Genomic DNA, 20,578 nt, shown 5'->3' with positions numbered 1-20,578 from the left:
GTTTTTTGCGGATTTTGATGACGTTTACAATGTTATTAGTTTTAGGACTGTTCGACCTTGTGATCACTTTTTATAGAATTTTTTAATTTTTTTAAATGACAAAAAAAGTGCCATTTTCGACTTTGGGCGCGATTTTCCGTTACGGGATTAAACGCAGTGAAAAACCGTTAACATATTTTGATAGATCGGGCATTTTCGGACGCGGCGATACCTAATGTGTTTATGATTTTTACTGTTTATTTATATTTATATCAGTTCTAGGGAAAGGGGGGTGATTTGAGTTTTTAGGGTTTTTTATTATAATTTTTTTTTTAAAACTTTTTTTTATTTTTAGTATTTTTCAGACTCCCTAGGGTACTTTAACCCTAGGTTGTCTGATCGATCCTATCATATACTGCCATACTACAGTATGGCAGTATATGGGGATTTTACTACTCATACATTACAATGTGCTGATAGCACATTGTAATGCATGGGTTAACCCGAAGTAGCCTTGGATCTTCGTGAGACCCGAAGTTACCATGGCGACGGATCGCCGCTCCCCGATGACGTCACGGGGAGCGGCGATCCTCGAAAAGATGGCGGCGCCGCAATCCTTTTGAAGTCGCCGGCACCTTTGCCGCCGGCGATCAGCGGGAAAACACCCGCGATCGGTGCTATTGCAATATGCAGCAAAGACTTACCGGCTATGGAGAGAGCTCAGCGCGTGAGCCCTCTCCATGCACCCGCGACCGACCCGTGACGTGCTATTAAGTCACGGGTCGTGAACGGGTTAAGGGTGATGGCACACGTGGCGTTTTGAACGTGTTTTTGGGCAGTCTTTTAATCAACGCATTCTTTTTTTGAAAACGCATCTGTTTCTGACCAGTTTTAATTAAGGCTCGGGGGTGGGGGGTAAAGGGGAAATCAAAAATTCTTCATTCTTCTGCTAATACGGAGGGCCAGAAGATGATAAGATGTAGCTAGGATGTTCTACCTACAAAGCGTGAGAAATGAAGTATATTTGTGGCATTATATAATAGTCACAGTTGATTAATGTCCTTGAATGGGTACACTTTTTGCGAAATGTTGTATATGTGTATTATAAATAAAGGCATTTAAAAAAAAAAAACTTTACATATGAAGACATATTAGTATACATGCTGTGAGTGTATGCAGTGCAAATGCAAAGTTTCAAAGTCTAAAAGTAATAAAACATACAGTACGTGTAGACTTGCAGACACCTTGATCTGGGGGCCCGATGTGCTGTATGAACAAATCAAAGTTCATGTGTGAATGGTTACTAAGCAACCTACCAAAAAAAGTAAGTGTAGCGGAAGCAGGAGAACCATGAGTACCTGAGGATTGAGCCCTGGGAGTGCTACGTTGCTGCTGCAGATCAGTCTGGGGCTCAGAGAAGTTTGCTGACGTCACTCCCAGCAGACTCTTCCGCTCTCAGGGAGTGAAAAAAAGACCAAAAAGGAACAATGTCCCTCTGTTGGACAAACAAAGGAACTGCGATGGCAATAGAACTAGGAGCAGCCAAAACGTCTAATGTGGAACTGAAAACTGCTCCTATAATAAGGATTTAATGCATAGTGCACTTTATGCTCTCGGACCGGTAACGCATCCGGTATGCCACCAAATGGTCAAAACAATCCAAGATTGGACTATAGCCTCGGACCCAGCTGTCACTACATTAACATTAAGTAACACCCCTTCCTGTGCTTACTGGTCCACAGGTCAGTTGTGAGGTGCACCTCGGGACTAAAGGCATTGCACAGCGCACCTCTTATTGTGTTCACAACTTGTTGGATCAGAACAGGGATGGCCTTTTGGGAAAAGTAGTGGTATTTACATACGGTGGGACAGCCGCCGCCGCCATAAGATCTTTAAAGCCGTCAGACTCCAGCACCCTGAATGGTGGTATTATTTAGAAATGCTCTTATTCAGGACCAGAATAACCCAAACTTCCTCTTTCTCTCCATTATTTGGGGCATAGAAAGCTTAATGATTGGTGCTGGTGACGGTAAAGGTGCTGCTTGGTGTTGGTATTTCTGTGGAGACAGGTGGCCTTGTCACTCAGAAGGTGTTAGTAGAGGCTGAGACATCAGAAGCAGCATATGGAGCCTCAGGTGTTCCCAGGCTTTTTTGGAGTCTCATGTTTACTTTGTAGGTGGGTGGTCATACACGAGATGCTCACATTGCTGACACTTTGGCACATCCTGTAAATGACACGTTTTCTGTCTTCTGTACTCTGGGTAAGTACATACCTTTGTGTGCTGACCCGATGGGAGTGATAGGCAGTTGCAGGCAACGTCGTGGCTACGTTTTGAATGCTGTTCCTTGGCACTTTTTCACATGATCTGCCGGCTGCCTGGGCCGTTATGACCACCAACTCTTTGTTCGAACCAGAGGTCTTATTAACGCCTCACCAAGCCTCATAGACGCATGATGACCATTACGCCCCAAAATAATTGCCAAACATAAAAATACGTTTGGCAATTATCCCCTGTAGTGCACAGGCTGAGCAGTCTGGTGCACACTGCAACCTTACATATGCCGGCTTATGATGAGTGCGGAGAGCTTCCTGGCTGATGGTCTTGGTATCGGTAGCTCCGTCCTCCCCTCTATGGCCCGCCCTCGCATGTTGGTGACGCCGCTGCTGAGCGGGGTGTCAGTGTGAACTGAGAGGCGGTGGTTTCACACACGACGCCTCGGGCTCCTCGTTGGTGGCGGACCTGTGTAGAGAAGTGCTGTGCGGAGGCATGAGCGGCGCCTGCAGATCCTCTTCCAGGAGCTGGACGTCAATAAGGACCCCGCCATCTGCATCAATGACCTGGCGGTGGGGCTGCGAGCGAGACATCCGCCATAGATTACACCTCTGCAAATACTAATCCCTAGCACAGCTGTGGGTCTGTTACTATTGTATCCTACATACCCAATTCATTCACTTCTCCTAGACAATTGTAGCGAACCCTCAGCTGTGAAAAGTGTTAACGCTCAGAAAAAGGGTTAGGGACACTCATAACCTTTCCTGTGGTTGTGTGGGCGGCTCTTTCATGATTTTTCACAGCTGAGGGTTTGTTACAAGTGTCAGTGGTTCTTTAGAAGCAGCAGGAATCTCATCTACAATACAGACCAATGTGACAAACCCTCAGCTGTGACTTGTTATGATGAGATTGTTGGGCATCAGTTTTATCCACATGGTTTTACAAGGAGCAAAAGATCTGATGCTGTAACAGAACTACCACTCTATCCTGCTTAGGTTTTGCTGGGAGTTGTAGTTCTTCCCATATCTTGGAGTAGGCCAATCCTTTTTCTTAAGGACTTTGGTCCTGTACATCACTGATAATGGTCATATAAATTAATGTATGTGATATATAGAGCCGTCTCTCTATATATATGCCAAGATCCTAATCAGAGGTCGCATTAACGCCTCACCAAGCATCATAGACGCATGATGGGGCATCATTACTCCCCAAAAATAATTGCCAAGTATAAAAATATGCTTGGCAATTATCCCCTGTAGCGCGCAGGCTGAGCAGTCCAGCGCGCTGCAACCCTGCAAAGGAGGGAGATATCATTAGCTGGATCGCAATGTGCCGGACCGCTCAGCAGGACACGTGATGCAAGATTAATGTATAAAATAAATGTGGTGCTATATATTTATATAGAGTGCAGCACGTGGCTTCAAAGTCTGATGGTGAAAGGAGTATTTTTACCTTTCGAGAAAAAAGTTAGTGCAACCTTTGGTTCGAATTATCACTGCCTCCTAACCAGGTTGGGTATAGGATCTCATTGTCCCCCTTTGCATTATCTACCAATGCAGCTCTCACCTGCTGCCCTCCTGTTCAGTCTGTACATTGCACTAACGTCACAGCAGTTGGATTGGGTTTGGGTTCCATCATCATCATGGATTTCTTGATGGTCCATTGTCCACAATCTCATCCTCCAACACGGGTTCTTTGGAATCCTGAAACTCTATGGGGAAGATTTACGATGGTGCTTCCACTTTTGTGGTGGACTTTGCACGTTCTTTTAGGTGTAAACTGCTGGCACATGTATTTAAGAAGTGTCTGAGACACATTTGTGTGACAGTTTTGTTGTGCAGCTGAACTATTCTTCATGCGACACAAATTTCTGCAACACAAAAAGTGGCCGGCCTGGAGCACAGTCAGCCCCTGCACCAGATTTATCATGCAAAGTCCAACAGAAATGTGTTGTCTATATCGGCCGGGTGTAGGTGGATGGGCCACGGGACCTCAGCTCGGAGAGTCACCATATTGCAGGACTGACTGCTCCATGACTTGTGGATGAAACGTTTAACTGTTTTGAAGGGAGTGAGGCAGAGGGCTCTGCGCTGCAAACAGAGGGTGATTGTAGTAAAGATAATCTGATGGAAGATGAGGCACTGTCTGCCATGTTGCCATGTAACTGACCAATACCTCAACCTTGTGTGACCTATTGGTCCACAACACCATAAAATGCATACAGCGTGCCGCCATAGGGTACACAGCGCCCACAGCGTGCCGCCATAGGGTACACAGCGCCCACAGCGTGCCGCCATAGGGTACACAGCGCCCACAGCGTGCCGCCATACGGTACACAGCGCCCACAGCGTGCCGCCATACGGTTCACAGCGCCCACAGCGTGCCGCCATACGGTACACAGCGCCCACAGCGTGCCGCCATACGGTACACAGTGCCCACAGCGTGCCGCCATACGGTACACAGTGCCCACAGCGTGCCGCCATACGGTACACAGTGCCCACAGCGTGCCGCCATACGGTACACAGTGCCCACAGCGTGCCGCCATACGGTACACAGTGCCCACAGCGTGCCGCCATACGGTACACAGTGCCCACAGCGTGCCGCCATACGGTACACAGTGCCCACAGCGTGCCGCCATACGGTACACAGTGCCCACAGCGTGCCGCCATACGGTACACAGTGCCCACAGCGTGCCCCCATACGGTACACAGTGCCCCCATACGGTACACAGTGCCTACAGCGTGCCGCCATACGGTTTATAATGCCTACAGCGTGCCCCCATACGGTATATAATACATACAGCATGCCCCCATACGGTATATAATACATACAGCGTGCCCCCATACGGTATATAATACATACAGCATGCAACCCTATACGGTATATATTACATACAGCGTGCCCCCATATAGTATATAATACATACAGCATGCCACCCTATACGGTATATAATACATACAGCGTGCCCCCATACAGTATGTAATCAATACAGCGTGCCCATATACAGTATATAATACATACAGCATGCCCCCATATGGTTTATAATACATACAGCATGCCACCCTATACGGTATATAATACATAAAAATGTATAGAACAGTATTAAATATACAGTATGCCATTATATAATGTAAAGCATACACACTTTTTCCACAGATACTGTATATACACACACTGAGATCATTCACACCCTAAATATATACTGTATATATACACACAGAGATCATTCACACCCTACATACACTGGCTGAGATAATTCACTATATATATATATATATATATATATACACACACAGAAACACACACACTCACTTGTACAGGAGCAGTTGTCTTCACTTCCAGCACCAGGGCAGCCATGTGCTATTGTGCTGGGGGGAGGGGGAGATAAGGTTCACAGCCGAGTGAGAACTTCCAGCCAAATCCTCCCATTTTTACCTGCTCACAGTAGTAAACATCTTGGTGCTAGGAATTTGCCCCATCAACACTATAGGGAAGATATGTAAGTATTACCTCCTATACTGGGGACAGGGAGTAAGTATTACCTCATATACTGGAGATAGGGAGTAAGTATTACCTCACATACTGGGCACAGGGAGTAAGTATTACCTCATATACTGGGCACAGGGAGTAAGTATTACCTCATATACTGGAGATAGGGAGTAAGTATTACCTCACACACTGGGCACAGGGAGTAAGTATTACCTCATATACTGGAGATAGGGAGTAAGTATTACCTCATATACTGGGCACAGGGAGTAAGTATTACCTCATATACTGGGGACAGGGAGTAAGTATTACCTCATATACTGGGCACAGGGAGTAAGTATTACCTCATATACTGGGCACAGGGAGTAAGTATTACCTCATATACTGGGCACAGGGAGTAAGTATTACCTCATATACTGGGCACAGGGAGTAAGTATTACCTCATATACTGGTCACAGGGAGTAAGTATTACCTCATATACTGGGCACAGGGAGTAAGTATTACCTCATATACTGGAGACAGAGAGTAAGGCCGGCGCCACACAGGGCGCTTTGTCTACGCTTGCAAACGCAGACAAAGTCGCGCCCACCGGGGCGGGCCTCGGCCCGATCGCATCAGCGTTTCTATGGAAACGCCTGCGATCGGGAACGAGCCGCCGGTATTTTGCGTTAATTTACCGCGAAACACCGGCGGCTCGTTCCCGATCGCAGGCGTTTCCATAGAAACGCCGATGCGATCGGGCCGAGGCCCACCCCGGTGGGCGCGACTTTGTCTGCGTTTGCAAGCGCAGACAAAGCGCCCTGTGTGGCGCCGGCCTAAGTATTACCTTATATACTGGGCATAGGGAGTAAGTACAGTATTTCCTCATATACTGGGCACAGGGAGTAAGTATTACCTCATATACTGGGCACAGGGAGTAAGTATTACCTCATATACTGGGCACAGGGAGTAAGTATTACCTCATATACTGGAGACAGAGAGTAAGGCCGGCGCCACACAGGGCGCTTTGTCTACGCTTGCAAACGCAGACAAAGTCGCGCCCACCGGGGCGGGCCTCGGCCCGATCGCATCAGCGTTTCTATGGAAACGCCTGCGATCGGGGGACAGGGAGTAAGTATTACCTCATATACTGGGCACAGGGAGTAAGTATTACCTCATATACTGGGCACAGGGAGTAAGTATTACCTCACATATTGGGTTCATGTCTTTTTTTGGCATATTGCTGTGAGTGACGAGTTAGTGCTCAGCACTTATTATGTCCCCCTGTCATCCATTTTGTGTAACTTCTGCAGTTTACCCTGAGATCGCTGTTCCCGTAAAATGAGCATTACAAGTTCCTTAAAGGCAAACTTCTTGTAGCTTCCAGAAGGCAAGAAAATCCTCCCTGTTCTACTAAGATAAGGAGACAATAAGAAGGTAAATCCCTCGTCCTGATTGAGCAAATACCAGAAGCCCAGACCACATATAAAAGAGCGTGACGTGATTTATAAGGTGTGAGTTGTTTTTACAAAACACTCAAGTCTGAGTTTTGTGATATGGCTCTAATCTCCCATTACTGGATTACCTGATCCATCACAATTTGGAATTTACTCTACAACTCTTAGGGCGCTGTCCCACGTTGCGTTTGCAGACGCAGACCAAACCACGCCCACCGGGGCGGTCCGCGGTCCGATCGCATCAGTGTTTCTATGGAAACGCCTGCGATCGGGAACGAGCCGCGCGGTTTGGTCTGCGTCTGCGTTTGCAAACGCAACGTGGGACAGCGCCCTTACAGAGGGGTTTGGAGACCTTCACCTCAAATATTTCTTACACTGCTGAAGGACGCTTTTTACTGAGAAAAAGTATTAAACAGTGTGCTATGACACATCCATTCATGTCTATGGACATGACGCATGCACAGTGTACGTTTTTTGTCCCTTATTTTTGGTTGCCGAAAACGTGGTCTATTGTGTTTTTCATTCTCCTTTGGAAAATGTATTCAGATGGGGAGGGCAGAATGGCGGGACCAGGGATCTCTCATTGCTCACAGCAAAAACGTGATAAAGTATGCGCACATTAGACTCACTGCGGGACCTTGAATAACTTCAGAGGGCAAATATCAGTACAAGACAGAAAACAATGATAGCAACTCTCCCAATGCGGAAAGCACACAGCTACACCCCTTGTGTCAACATTATAAGGGGAGTAATGACGGAATATTTCTAATGTAAAAGTAAAGTGAGATTAGTTCAGTAAATACTGTCGTCATGGCAATGTTATATCCGCTGTGAGACACTGAAGGGGTTAACTGTGGATGGGCGGTATGTTTCCCCTAGGTTTTGCTATTATGCAAGGCCTTAGTGCTGAGGTTGGGTTGTCCAGCACCTTGGACACAGGTGGTGGGAACAGCCCAATCAGCCTGCATAAAGCCGCTCAGCAGAGCTGAGAGTGTGTTCTCTCTGAGTGGAGGCTGGAGAGCACACAGCCCTGACCTCTGTGCCTGGAGCAGCCAAGTGTTTTTGTTAGTGGTGAGTCAGAGAACCATTGTTTAGTTAGCACCCTGACGGGTAGGATATTATTTTGTTTTTTATGCCTGAATGTGAAGGCTGTTTTATTTTGTTCCTGCTGAAATAAACACAGGCGAGACCTGTTTTGGACTGTACTTTGGTGTCACTGTCTTGAACTGCATCACAGCACCCCGCTACCACGGTCTCTACTGGGCCAAATCTCCCACACCACATAAAAAATATCTTATCGGAATAGTCCCTGAGCGTTTCTTTGCGTCTCCACGCCCTGAGTAATCCTTAAAGTACGAATGAAACGCTCACCACGCTGTAATTTGCTGTTTAGCAACTTTTCTTTATCAAAAATATATCAATTGTTACAAGCATTTTTGGCAAAACATAATCACCCAAGTGTGAAAGTCCATATAATCCAGCATGAACTTCAGGGAGACGGGCTGAGCACAGAATGTAGTTACTCCATTAAGGAGGACGGCATCCAGCACATCATGTGATGTTTCGGGGGCGTTGCCCCTTCTTCAGACAAATCTCCCCGGCCCATCAGCTCGTCTCCCTTAAGTTCATGCTGGATTTATACTTGGGTGATTATGTTTTGCCTAAAATGCTTGTAACAATTGATACATTTTTGATAAAGAAAAGTTGCTAAACAGCAAATTACAGCGTGGTGAGCGTTTCATTCGTACTTTAAGGATGGTAATGTTATATCCCCTCATGCTTATATGCTGCATTCACATTACCATTTGCTCGGGCAGCCCCTTAACCCTCTCCACACAAAATAGTGCTATACGGCCAATTTTTACGCTCAAAGATAGAGCAGGTTCTATTTTTTTTTTGCACCCACGGTACGGTAAGCACTAGCTTGCACATGCTTGTTGTGAGAAAGTAAGAGGTATTGTGTGGGAAAACCGCTATCTGTCCTACAGGCAGATGAAATACATGTGGTAAAAGCCCTGGGTTTGTCTGCAGTAACCCAAGGGTTAATGCAGACATGATAAGCAGGAATAGTCTGTTTTGTCTGTGTTGGCCTAGCTAACACAGACACATTGGTAATGTCCGTACTGGGCCTGCTTATTATGGAGTAGGGGTAGGCTGGTAGTGGGACTCCTACTCCACCCGGGCTTCGGTCCTGGGCTTTTGTATAGCCCACAGGTGCAGGTCACAGGCCTCGTTAGAGACTGATTTAGTCTGCAGGCCAGAAGCAGTAGGAGAGGCCCTACCTGGAGAGCTGAAAGCGAGATTGCATTCTGACAGCAGAGGTAACTGAGGGTCTCCTGTCTTGCTGCTGGCCAAGAGCGTGTGCCAGGCAGCCTGGTACCCGGATAGCTAGGGTCCTCAAAATGTATTAGACAGCGCCTAGCCGGGCAGGAATTACTTTTGTAATGTTTTTGCATGTGCCTAAGCCAAGGCTGAATTTGTGTTCTGTTTTGCAAGTGTGAATAAACACTTAAGTTGGACTTTTAAACCGGCTTGTGTCCCTGCTTTCTGCACTGCTACCTGTCAACTACCAGAGCAATTCCCCACATATGGTGAATTGGAGCGGGCAAAGTGCAGTGAAGTATACACTAGTGCATGTCCTGGAAGTTGACAGCACTGAAGCTGCAAGCCACAGCCATGGAGGAGTTAATCAAGCAGCTTGTCCAGTCCAACGTGCAGCAGCAAGAGACAAACAGATTGCTGCTCCAGCAGATAACAGCCCTGACCGCTGCTCAGCAAAGGACTGTCCCAGCAATGACGGTGAAGGATGCCAGGAAAGAGGTCCGCAAAGCTATGACCAAGATGACCGCCGAGGATGATGTGGAGGCCTATCTGACAGGCTTTGAGAGAGTGGCCACCCGAGAGAGGTTGCCACAGCAACACTGGGCAGAGGTGTTGGCCCCCTTCCTCGTCGCTGATCCCCAGCAGGCATACTACGACCTGAGCGAGGAGTATGCCCGGGACTACTCCAAGGTAAAGGCAGAGATCTTGGCCCGACTAGGAGTGGATCAGCATCTACGCGCTCAAAGAGTGAATAGCTGGAGATACCAGGAGGCGCTACCATCGAGGGGGCAGATGCACCAACTTGTTCACTTGGTCCGCAAGTGGCTTCAGCCGGAGACATCAACCCCAGCCCAGATGGTCGAGAAGGTTGTTTTGGACCGTTTCCTGAGGGCCTTGCCGGGTGAGATCCAACAATGGGTGGGACACGGGGACCCGTCTGATGCCGATGCGCTGGTGGGGTTGGTGGAGAGGTTTTGTGCCACTCAGGCCCTAACAAAGAAAGCCCCTTATACCAAGACAGGCCTTAAGGCACGGAAGGTCTTGTCACCCACAAATTCCCGGGGCAGGACAACGCCCAATGTCCGGGAAGTACCCCAGGGGAGGAGGAGGGGGGAGGCTCCCACCTGTTGGACCTGCCATGAGCCAGGTCATATTGCAGCCCATTGCCCCAATTCCTCAGAGCCCATGGACTGCAGTTCCGCCAGAAGGGTTTCTCTCTATGCTGCCCCTGTCTACACAGCTACTAGCCCCGACTCTGCTGATGAGCGCCACCTGTGCCGGGTGACTGTGGCAGGGCATCCAGCGTTGGCCCTGCTGGACTCAGGCAGTCGGGTGACCTTGATTAATGGGTCCCTCACAGACCCCAAGGCAGTCACAGGGCGCACAATTGGAGTCCTGTGCATCCATGGGGACGTAAAGGACTACCCCACCACAGTTATTAACTTCCAGACCTCTTGTGGAGAGACACTACATGAGGCAGCGGTTGTCAAGAACTTGCCCCATGACCTTATCTTGGGACGGGACTTCCCCATGTTCTGGACTCTATGGCGGGGAAACCAAGAGTTGGGGGGTTGTTCTCCTGTGTTGTCTGGTCAGATCTCTGAAGCCGAGCCTGATGACCCAGACTCTGGAGTTCCTGCCGTAGGGGTGACCGCCACAGAAGATGGAAGTGTAATGTTTCCCCTAGATGTTATGGCAGGCGAAACTGAGGAGGTAGTGACAGGACCGCAGTTGTCGGATTTGGAGGTATCCCGTGACAACTTTGGTACTGCACAACTCCAGGACCCCACTCTGGTCCGCGCCAGAGAAAATGTGGTAGAGATTAATGGTGTACCTCAGCACCCAGGTGCGGATAAGTTGTTCCCTCGAGTGGTGGTAAATCAGGAGTTATTGTACCGCATTGATAAGGTCCACGGTGAAACCCGGGAGCAGTTAATGGTACCTCAGCCATATCGTCAGATGGTGTTAGACCTTGCACATAAGCATGTGATGGGAGGGCACTTAGGTACCACAAAAACTCTGGAACGCATCTTGCAGCGTTTTTATTGGCCCGGAGTGTACGATAGGGTAAAAAGGTATTGTGAAACTTGCCCTGATTGTCAATTGCATGCTCCCATGGTACACTTTCGAAGTCCGTTGGTACCTCTGCCCATTATTGAGGTACCCTTTGAAAGGGTCGCCATGGATTTGGTCGGTCCTTTGGTTAAATCTGCTCGGGGGCATCAGCATATCCTGGTAGTCATGGACTATGCTACCCGATATCCTGAGGCCATCCCACTACGGCACACCTCTGCGAAACTAATTGCTAAAGAGTTGTTTGCCATGTTCTGCCGGGTGGGACTTCCCAAGGAGATCCTCACAGATCAGGGGACTCCTTTTATGTCAAAAGTCACCAAGGAGCTATGTCGGCTCTTTAATATTAAACAGTTACGCACCTCTGTGTACCATCCTCAGACGGATGGATTGGTAGAACGGTTTAATAAAACTTTAAAGAGTATGCTAAAAAAGGTGGTAAACAAGGATGGGAAGGACTGGGATGTACTGTTGCCATATTTAATGTTCGCCATCCGAGAGGTTCCACAAGCCTCTACTGGGTTCTCGCCGTTTGAGTTAGTATATGGCAGACATCCCAGGGGTCTCCTGGACATAGCCAAAGAGACATGGGAACAAGAGCCCACCCCCCACAAAAGTGTAATAGACCATATCTCAGATATGCAGGACAGGGTGGCGGCCGTCATGCCCATTGTCAAGGAGCATATGGAGGAGGCACAAAGAACTCAAAGCCGGGTTTATAACAGGTCAGCAAAAGTAAGGAGCTTTAATCCCGGTGATCGTGTGTTGGTGCTAGTCCCCACTGTAGAAAGTAAGTTTCTCGCTAAATGGCAAGGACCGTATGAGGTTATAGAGAAAATAGGAGAGGTGAACTACAGGATACGTCAGCCCGGACGGAGAAAACCCGAGCAGACTTATCATGTTAATCTGTTAAAGGCCTGGAAAGACAGAGAGAGTCTGCATACAGAGATGGTTCTGGCTAGTCCACCTCCTGCGATACCCTCACAGGCTGCAGGTAAGCCTGTGCCGGAGGCAGAAGTGCGAATAGCCGATACCCTTACCAAAGAGCAACAGCGAGAGGCTCGAGAGTTTGTAGCAAGAAATACAGATGTGTTCTCAGAGTTGCCAGGCTACACATCTGTAATTAAACATGACATTGTCACTGAGCCAGGGGTAAGGGTAAGATTAAGGCCGTACAGAGTCCCTGAAGCTCGTAGACAAACCATATCAGAGGAGGTTCAGAAGATGCTGAAGCTAGGGGTAATTGAGGAGTCCAAAAGTGAGTGGGCCAGTCCAATTGTTCTAATTCCCAAACCGGATGGGACGTTGCGATTTTGCAACGATTTTAGAAAATTGAATGAGGTGTCTAAGTTTGATGCCTACCCCATGCCCCGGGTGGACGAGCTTATTGAGAGACTAGGGAGTGCTCGGTACTTCACCACCCTTGATCTAACTAAAGGATATTGGCAGGTACCCCTGACAGATAGGGCTAAAGAAAAGACAGCCTTTATCACCCCTGAGGGCCTTTTTCACTATGTTGTGTTACCATTTGGGCTTCATGGGGCCCCCGCTACCTTTCAACGGTTAATGGACATAGTGTTAAAGCCACATAGGAGATACGCCTCAGCCTATCTAGATGACATTATCATCTACAGCCAAGACTGGGCGAGTCACTTGGCCAAGGTACAGGCCGTAGTGAACTCTCTAAGGGCAGCGGGCCTGACTGCAAACCCCAAGAAGTGTGCGCTGGGAATGGAGGAGACACACTATTTGGGGTATGTGATTGGTCGAGGTATAATTAAACCTCAGGTCAACAAGATTGACGCTATACAGGGTTGGCCTCAACCAGTGAGCACAAAGCAAGTCAGGGCATTCCTGGGCATTGTAGGGTACTACAGACGGTTTATACCAAACTTTGCCACCATGTCCGCTCCCCTGACAGACCTGCTGAAGGGTAAAAGGCCTGTCATGGTGCGGTGGAATGAACAAGCAGAAGGTGCTTTTCAGGCATTGAAGTCTGCGTTGTGTGGATCTCCCGTCCTCATTGCGCCAAACTTCAAGAGAGAGTTTATTGTGCAGACGGATGCGTCAGATGTAGGACTGGGAGCTGTCCTGTCTCAGGAGGTGAATGGCGAGGAACACCCCATTACTTACCTGAGCAGGAAGCTCACGCCAGCAGAGAAAAATTACAGTATCGTAGAGAAGGAATGTCTGGCGATAAAGTGGGCATTAGAGTCCCTACGGTACTACTTGCTGGGACGACGGTTCCGTCTAATAACTGACCACTCTCCTCTCACGTGGATGAGTAGAACTAAGGAGAAGAATGCCAGGGTCACTAGGTGGTTCTTGTCCCTCCAAAATTTCAGCTTTACGGTGGAGCACAGAGCCGGGAAACTACAGGGCAATGCGGATGCCTTGTCCCGAACGCATTGCTTAATGTCAGGAGTTCGCCCCGGTGGGTCTGAACTGAGGGGGAGGGTATGTGAGAAAGTAAGAGGTATTGGGGGTCATTTATTAAGGGCCCGATTCGCGTTTTCCCGACGTGTTACCCGAATATTTCCGTTTTGCGCCGCTTGTACTTAAATTGCCCCGGGATTTTGGCGCACGCGATCGGATTGTGGCGCATCGGCGCTGGCATGCGCGCGACGGAAATCGGGGGGCGTGGCCGAACGAAAACCCGACGTATTCGGAAAAACCGCCGCATTTAAAAACCGAAAATGTGTCGCATAAGGACCGCTTACCTTCACCTGGTCCAGCTCGGTGCATTCCGGCGCGATGAGTTTACTTTCAGCGCAGCAGCGCCACCTGGTGGACGGCGGAAGAACTACCTTATTAAATCCCGGCCGGACCCGAATCCAGAGCGGAGAAGCCGCCGCTGGAACGCGAATGGACCGGGTAAGTAAATTTGCCCCATTGTGTGGGAAAACCGCTATCTGTCCTACAGGCAGATGAAATACATGTGGTAAAAGCCCTGGGTTTGTCTGCAGTAACCCAAGGGTTAATGCAGACATGATAAGCAGGAATAGTCTGTTTTGTCTGTGTTGGCCTAGCTAACACAGACACATTGGTAATGTCCGTACTGGGCCTGCTTATTATGGAGTAGGGGTAGGCTGGTAGTGGGACTCCTACTCCACCCGGGCTTCGGTCCTGGGCTTTTGTATAGCCCACAGGTGCAGGTCACAGGCCTCGTTAGAGACTGATTTAGTCTGCAGGCCAGAAGCAGTAGGAGAGGCCCTACCTGGAGAGCTGAAAGCGAGATTGCATTCTGACAGCAGAGGTAACTGAGGGTCTCCTGTCTTGCTGCTGGCCAAGAGCGTGTGCCAGGCAGCCTGGTACCCGGATAGCTAGGGTCCTCAAAATGTATTAGACAGCGCCTAGCCGGGCAGGAATTACTTTTGTAATGTTTTTGCATGTGCCTAAGCCAAGGCTGAATTTGTGTTCTGTTTTGCAAGTGTGAATAAACACTTAAGTTGGACTTTTAAACCGGCTTGTGTCCCTGCTTTCTGCACTGCTACCTGTCAACTACCAGAGCAATTCCCCACATTGTATATACATCCCCACCTGGCTCATCTAAATGGGGCGTAACTCCGTGGGTGTGTTCCGACTATCAGGTTTTCAGATGTAGTTTTTGAAGCCAAAAGCACATGTGGATCATAATGGGTGAGAACATAGAATTGACAGTGCTTTTAGACGTGGCATTAAAGGGAACCTGTCACCATGGACCTTGTTTTCACTAAAAACAGGTTGCAGAAGCCCATCAGACCTGCAGTGCAAAAATGCCTCCCGCCTTTTATTAAGCATTTGCATTACAATATAATTGTGTGTTATAACTTTCCTTGAACCCTGACAAACTTCTGGGGTAGTCACAGGGGTTGGGCTTTGGTTTGCATTTCAAAAAAACAACATGTGACTTCTCTGTGTTACTCACTCCTCACATCTTAGCCCCCAATTTTGTGCTCCTGTGCAGCTCCTCCATTACATATAAAAATCACATATAATGGGGAAAAAAGTACTGAAAGGGTTAAATACTCTCAGACTGATGATCCAATACAGCGTAGACATTGTGCATGTAGCTTATGAAATAACAGGGCAGAGAGTCCGCTTCTGGATAGGAAAGTTATTTAAAGGACATCTACTACCAGGATGAAAGACTGTATGCAAAGTGCCTAAGGGGCTCCAGGCTCCATTAACAGCTATGGAGCCTGGAGCCCCTCAGGCTCATTTACATACAACCCTTCTTCCTGGTGGTTTATGCCCTTTAATTCTGTTTTCAAGACAATGTTCATAGTTAAGGCATACACAGAGAAAGTGTGGGTTAAAACTTATCTCAGATATAAGAGATTATGCACTATGTGAGGAGTAGCTTAGGGGGCGGAGGGGTAATATAAGTGAGGGAGAGTGGGGGTAGGGGATCTACAAGTTATTGCTAATTTCCGGACTACTCTAGACTAGTGGTTAGATGATACAATTACATAAAGGAGAAATACTCTGGGGAATTCCTGTAAGCCAGCCAGGGCTCCCAGGTCTTCATATGGTGCTCAGTGGTTTGGTGGGAGTCTGCAGGGAGTTCTTCCATCATGTGTAGCAATGTGATTTCCAAAAGCAGATTAGAGCTAGATGGTACCCCAGTGGATTTCTCCATGCGTGGTATCAAAGCCCTCGTTGCTATCAACAGGAACCCCATCAATGAGCACCTACATTTATTGCAAGCAGGAACATTATTTAGGTTAATACCCTGTTTCCCTGAAAATAAGACAGCGTCTTATATTAATTTTTGCTCCTAAAGAGGCACTAGGTCTTATTTTCAGGGGACGTCTTATTTTTCCATGAACAAGAATTTACATTTATCATTCAACAAAAAATCAACTTCTCAAACATCCTTATAACTCTATAACTGCTTTGTGCTTTGTTTCCTGTTGTGACCCTGGTTCAGTTCTTGACTAGGCTCCTCTGCTGCCTGCTTTGACCGATTGCTACAGACGGACTCAGATCCTGTGCTGCCCGTCCTGACCTCCTGCTTGCCCCCTGCCTAACGTCTCTGTACCTCTCCTTGGCTGCCAACGCTGACAAAGACGCGCGCCTGTGGAACGACCTGGAGGTACCACACCGCAGCAAGTCCTACCTGCTTTGTGGCGTGCTCTGGTGAAAACCGGGTGCCACTTAGATACCGGACCCAGGTGCCGTCTTACGTCATCGTCTGCGGTGGTCCAGTGGGTCCACTACCCCTGGAGCCTGACAGTAGCAGCATGATAGACAGTTTTCGCAGGCTAATGTTTTGGTATCAGTCACTTCTTCCTCTTCTTCAGTTTCTTCTCTTATTTCCACTACAGCAGGGCATGGATTTTCTATAAAGCCAAGTAGCTCAACTTTATGTTGAATAATATCAACAGCGACCAAATCAGCTACAGTCTTTAGAGCACCTGACGGGGTGTCAGTATAACTCATTTGTTCAAGCTGCCTGGGGTCAAAATAAGCAACATCTTAAGTCAGATTTTTATTTTTGGAGAATTTAGTCTCAATACTGTGTGTTGCATGGTCAATGACTACATAGAAAACAGAATGTTGAAAATGTTGCAGAGGGGCAGAAGAGGGCTCGTCTATAGCCAATTCCCCAGGCATTCTCTTTTTTCTTTCTTTTTTGTGGAAGTGTTTTTTCACTTACTGCATTTATGTCATGTTCCTCGAGGGCGGAGACAATTGTCTCAATAAATGAACTGACAGCTTCAATCAGATCTAGAAATGATTCCGTAATCTGCCGTTTCTGATTCTTGGTATGTTCAACCATGCGCCACGCTTGTAACATGCCTAAACCACGTGTCTGTTGGTTGTCTAATACAGGGGATGCAATCTCAAAAATTTTCATAAACAAAAAATGCCACAAGTAATGTTTCATACTTGGTCCAGCAAAGAAGAAGGTTATTTTCTTCAGTTATTGCTTTATCATCAAATGAGGGGCCAGATGAAATGTGTGTTACTGTGCCATCACTGTAGTGATGCCTGTAGATGGGAAGTCCTTGTTTTCCACCGACTGCTCGCGATCGTGTGCTGAAGTCTTCAGTCATAGTCCTGCACCAGTCTCATCTTGCTCTGCCCTCCTCCTCCTCTACTGTGGAGGTCGAGAAGGAGAGACAAAAACTGCTTTACTCACTATTGTGTTTTTCTGTCTATACTGAAGCCTATGGGGCACATTTACTTACCAGTCCCTGGCGCGTTCCCCGATCCGGAATGTCCGACCGGAATGCACATCTGCCTTCACTTAGATTGCGGGCCCATTTTCCTGCATATCAAAAGCAAACCAGTGTGGTGTGTATGAAAAGATCCTCAAGAGAATTCAAGTTAGTTCAAGCAATAAGCAAAAAAGTTTATTAAAGACACCGTTAAAAACATTTAAAACAGCATGACAAGATTCATGCCTACAACGGGAGTGGTTATGATGCAACCAGAAAAAACCCTCCACATTACCCCCCTGGGTATGACAATGCAGACTGTACAAATCATGAATGTTCAGGTGTGAACATGGCTGAGAGAAAGCAGGTAAGTACACAAATTGCAATCTAGATTAGAGGCACAAATAGCCAGTCAATACAAAACCATATTATGCTAACATCGCAACCACGTACCCCCTGAATGCAGTCCCAATTGGGTAATATCTGGCTCTGATGTTAGCATAATATGGTTTTGTATTGACTGGCTATTTGTGCCTCTAATCTAGATTGCAATTTGTGTACTTACCTGCTTTCTCTCAGCCATGTTCACACCTGAACATTCATGATTTGTACAGTCTGCATTGTTATACCCAGGGGGGTAATGTGGAGGGTTTTTTCTGGTTGCATCATAACCACTCCCGTTGTAGGCATGAATCTTGTCATGCTGTTTTAAATGTTTTTAACGGTGTCTTTAATAAACTTTTTTGCTTATTGCTTGAACTAACTTGAATTCTCTTGAGGATCTTTTCATACACACCACACTGGTTTGCTTTTGATATTGTTGTTGTTTTGGTGTGGATCCTCCCATATATGTCATTATCAGAATATCCTGCCACCCTTTTTCTATATCGATTTCCTGCATATGTCGCTTCCCTGCTCGGGTCCGCGGGAGTTCACCTTCTTCTTCCTGGTGCATGTAAGTACTTGGTCAGCCTGCCCCCCGATTTCTGTTGCATGAAAGCTGGCGCGGCTTCTCCAAAATCTGATCACATGCGACACAATCCCCTTCTAAATACCTGCTGTGCCAAACCCGAAAAACTTCGGAATATCTGACGAAAGTGCGGTCCGCGGACCCTTAGTAAATAAGCCCTATATTGGTGCTCTACTCCTCCCCTGACTGCACTTCTGACTGTTCTCCAGCCAGGAATAAATTCTATAGATAGTGGGCAAAACACAGTCCATGATTCCACATGTATTATCACCTTTAATTTTAGTTGTACATGAACATCTTTACAAAAAAAAAAAAAAGAAAGAAAAAAAATTGCTATTGTGTCTTCATATTCTGAAGGCCAAACTTTTTTTTCTCTCTTTCAATAACTCCTTCTTGACCAGGCATTTTTCCCTTTGAGGTTTGCTCTCCGTTATATACAGCGACTTGGCAAAGTATTAGGACCCATTAAACTTTTCTACCTTTTGCCACATTTCCGGCTTCAAACATAAAGATAAAAAAATTATGATTTTTTTGTGGTGAAGAATCAAAAAAAATGTGAAGGAAATGTATTGGATATATTTCAAATTTTTGTAAAGAATAGTAAACTGAAAAGTGGGGGGTGCAATATAATTTACTTTCAGTGCTGCAAACTCCCTCCAGAAGTTCTGTCTCTGATCTCTAAATGATCCAATGTCGTCCTAAATTAATGATAATAAACACAATCAAGTCTCCGTATAAATCCCCCTACTCTGTGATAGTCTCGGGGGGGAAGTCACACGTCGCGTTTAAGGGGTTGTCCGAGTTTAAAAAAATATATATATATGTGGCCGGGAGCGGGCTGACTAAAATAATAAAGCTGTACTTACCTTCCGGTGCCCTCCCGTATCCAGCTGTACCCGTGGCCGGGTCCGCCTATCTGTCCCTATACACAGCACTGGTAGCACTGAATGCAGCGCTGCTCCGGCGGCCATGTTTGTTTACATAGCACCCGGACCGGAGCGACAGCAGCGCTGGATACGGGAGGGCACCGGGAGGTAAGTAGGACTTTATTATTTTAGTCAGCCCGCTCCCGGCCACATATATTTTTTTATCAAAACTCGGACAACCCTTTTAACCCCTTAACGACCTGGCCTTTTTTTTTTTTTTTCATTTCCATTTTTCAATCCTCACCTTCCAAAATCTATAACTTATTTATTTTTACACGCAAAGAGCTGTGCGAGGGCTTGTTTTTTTGCGTAGCAAATTGCACTTCATAGTGAAGAGAGATTTGCCTAATTAAACAGCTGTTAACACTTGCGTTTACAAAACCCATCCGTTAATGCAGCCGTTAACATATGTGTTAACATTCCGTTCGCTTATTTTCTGCGTGACAAATGGCACTTTATAGTCACAGTATTTAATATTCCATGCCGTGTACTGGGAAGTGGGGGAAAAAAATCCAAATGCAGTGAAAATGGATTTTACAGCTTTCACTGTGCGCCACAAATGACAGGTCTACTTTATTATTTGGGTCGGTGCAATCATGGGGATACAAAATTTGAATAGGTTTTATAATTTTTTCATACATTTACAAAAATTAAAACCTTTTACAAAAATATTTTAGTTTTTTTATTGTAATTTTTTCTTTTTAACTTTTTTTTATTTTTACTTTTACTATTTTTCAGACTGCCTAGGGTACTTTAACCCTAGGTCGTCTGATCGATCCTATCATATACTGCAGTATGACAGTATATGGGGATTTAAAACGAGAAGACCCGAGTCTGTCATGGCGATGGATTGGCGCTCCCCGATGACGTCACGGCAGCATTTCGCCTTCGGCGCGTGATAGCTCCCGCAATCGGTGCTGGCATGCTTTAAACGCAACATGTGACTGCACCCCCAGGGTTCTGCACA

General features: G+C 46.9%; 3 protein-coding genes across 3 annotated transcripts in view; 1 reads left to right on the top strand and 2 right to left on the bottom strand.

Annotated features, from left to right (window-relative positions):
- Positions 1-5,677, bottom strand: part of LOC140119798 (uncharacterized) — a 66,667-nt gene extending 60,990 nt beyond the window's left edge. Inside the window, exon 1 of the mRNA XM_072139192.1 lies at positions 5,565-5,677. The gene's annotated coding sequence lies outside the window, so the exon portion shown is untranslated. The remainder of the gene's footprint in view (positions 1-5,564) is intronic.
- The window catches only part of LOC140119963 (uncharacterized), a 1,020,783-nt gene that overhangs the window by 39,327 nt on the left and 960,878 nt on the right, over positions 1-20,578 (top strand). The window lies entirely within an intron of this gene.
- LOC140119770 (uncharacterized) overlaps positions 1-20,578 on the bottom strand; it is a 43,458-nt gene that overhangs the window by 6,213 nt on the left and 16,667 nt on the right. The window contains exons 11-13 of the mRNA XM_072139121.1: positions 19,321-19,383; positions 18,281-18,418; positions 2,691-2,830 (exon numbers count right to left, since the gene is read on the bottom strand). Coding sequence (XP_071995222.1) covers positions 2,691-2,830; positions 18,281-18,418; positions 19,321-19,383 — 341 coding nt within the window. The remainder of the gene's footprint in view (positions 1-2,690; positions 2,831-18,280; positions 18,419-19,320; positions 19,384-20,578) is intronic.

The sequence above is a fragment of the Engystomops pustulosus genome, chromosome 2, assembly GCF_040894005.1.
Source record: "Engystomops pustulosus chromosome 2, aEngPut4.maternal, whole genome shotgun sequence".
Lineage (NCBI taxonomy): Eukaryota > Metazoa > Chordata > Amphibia > Anura > Leptodactylidae > Engystomops > Engystomops pustulosus.
This window is presented reverse-complemented; position numbering and strand designations above follow the sequence as displayed.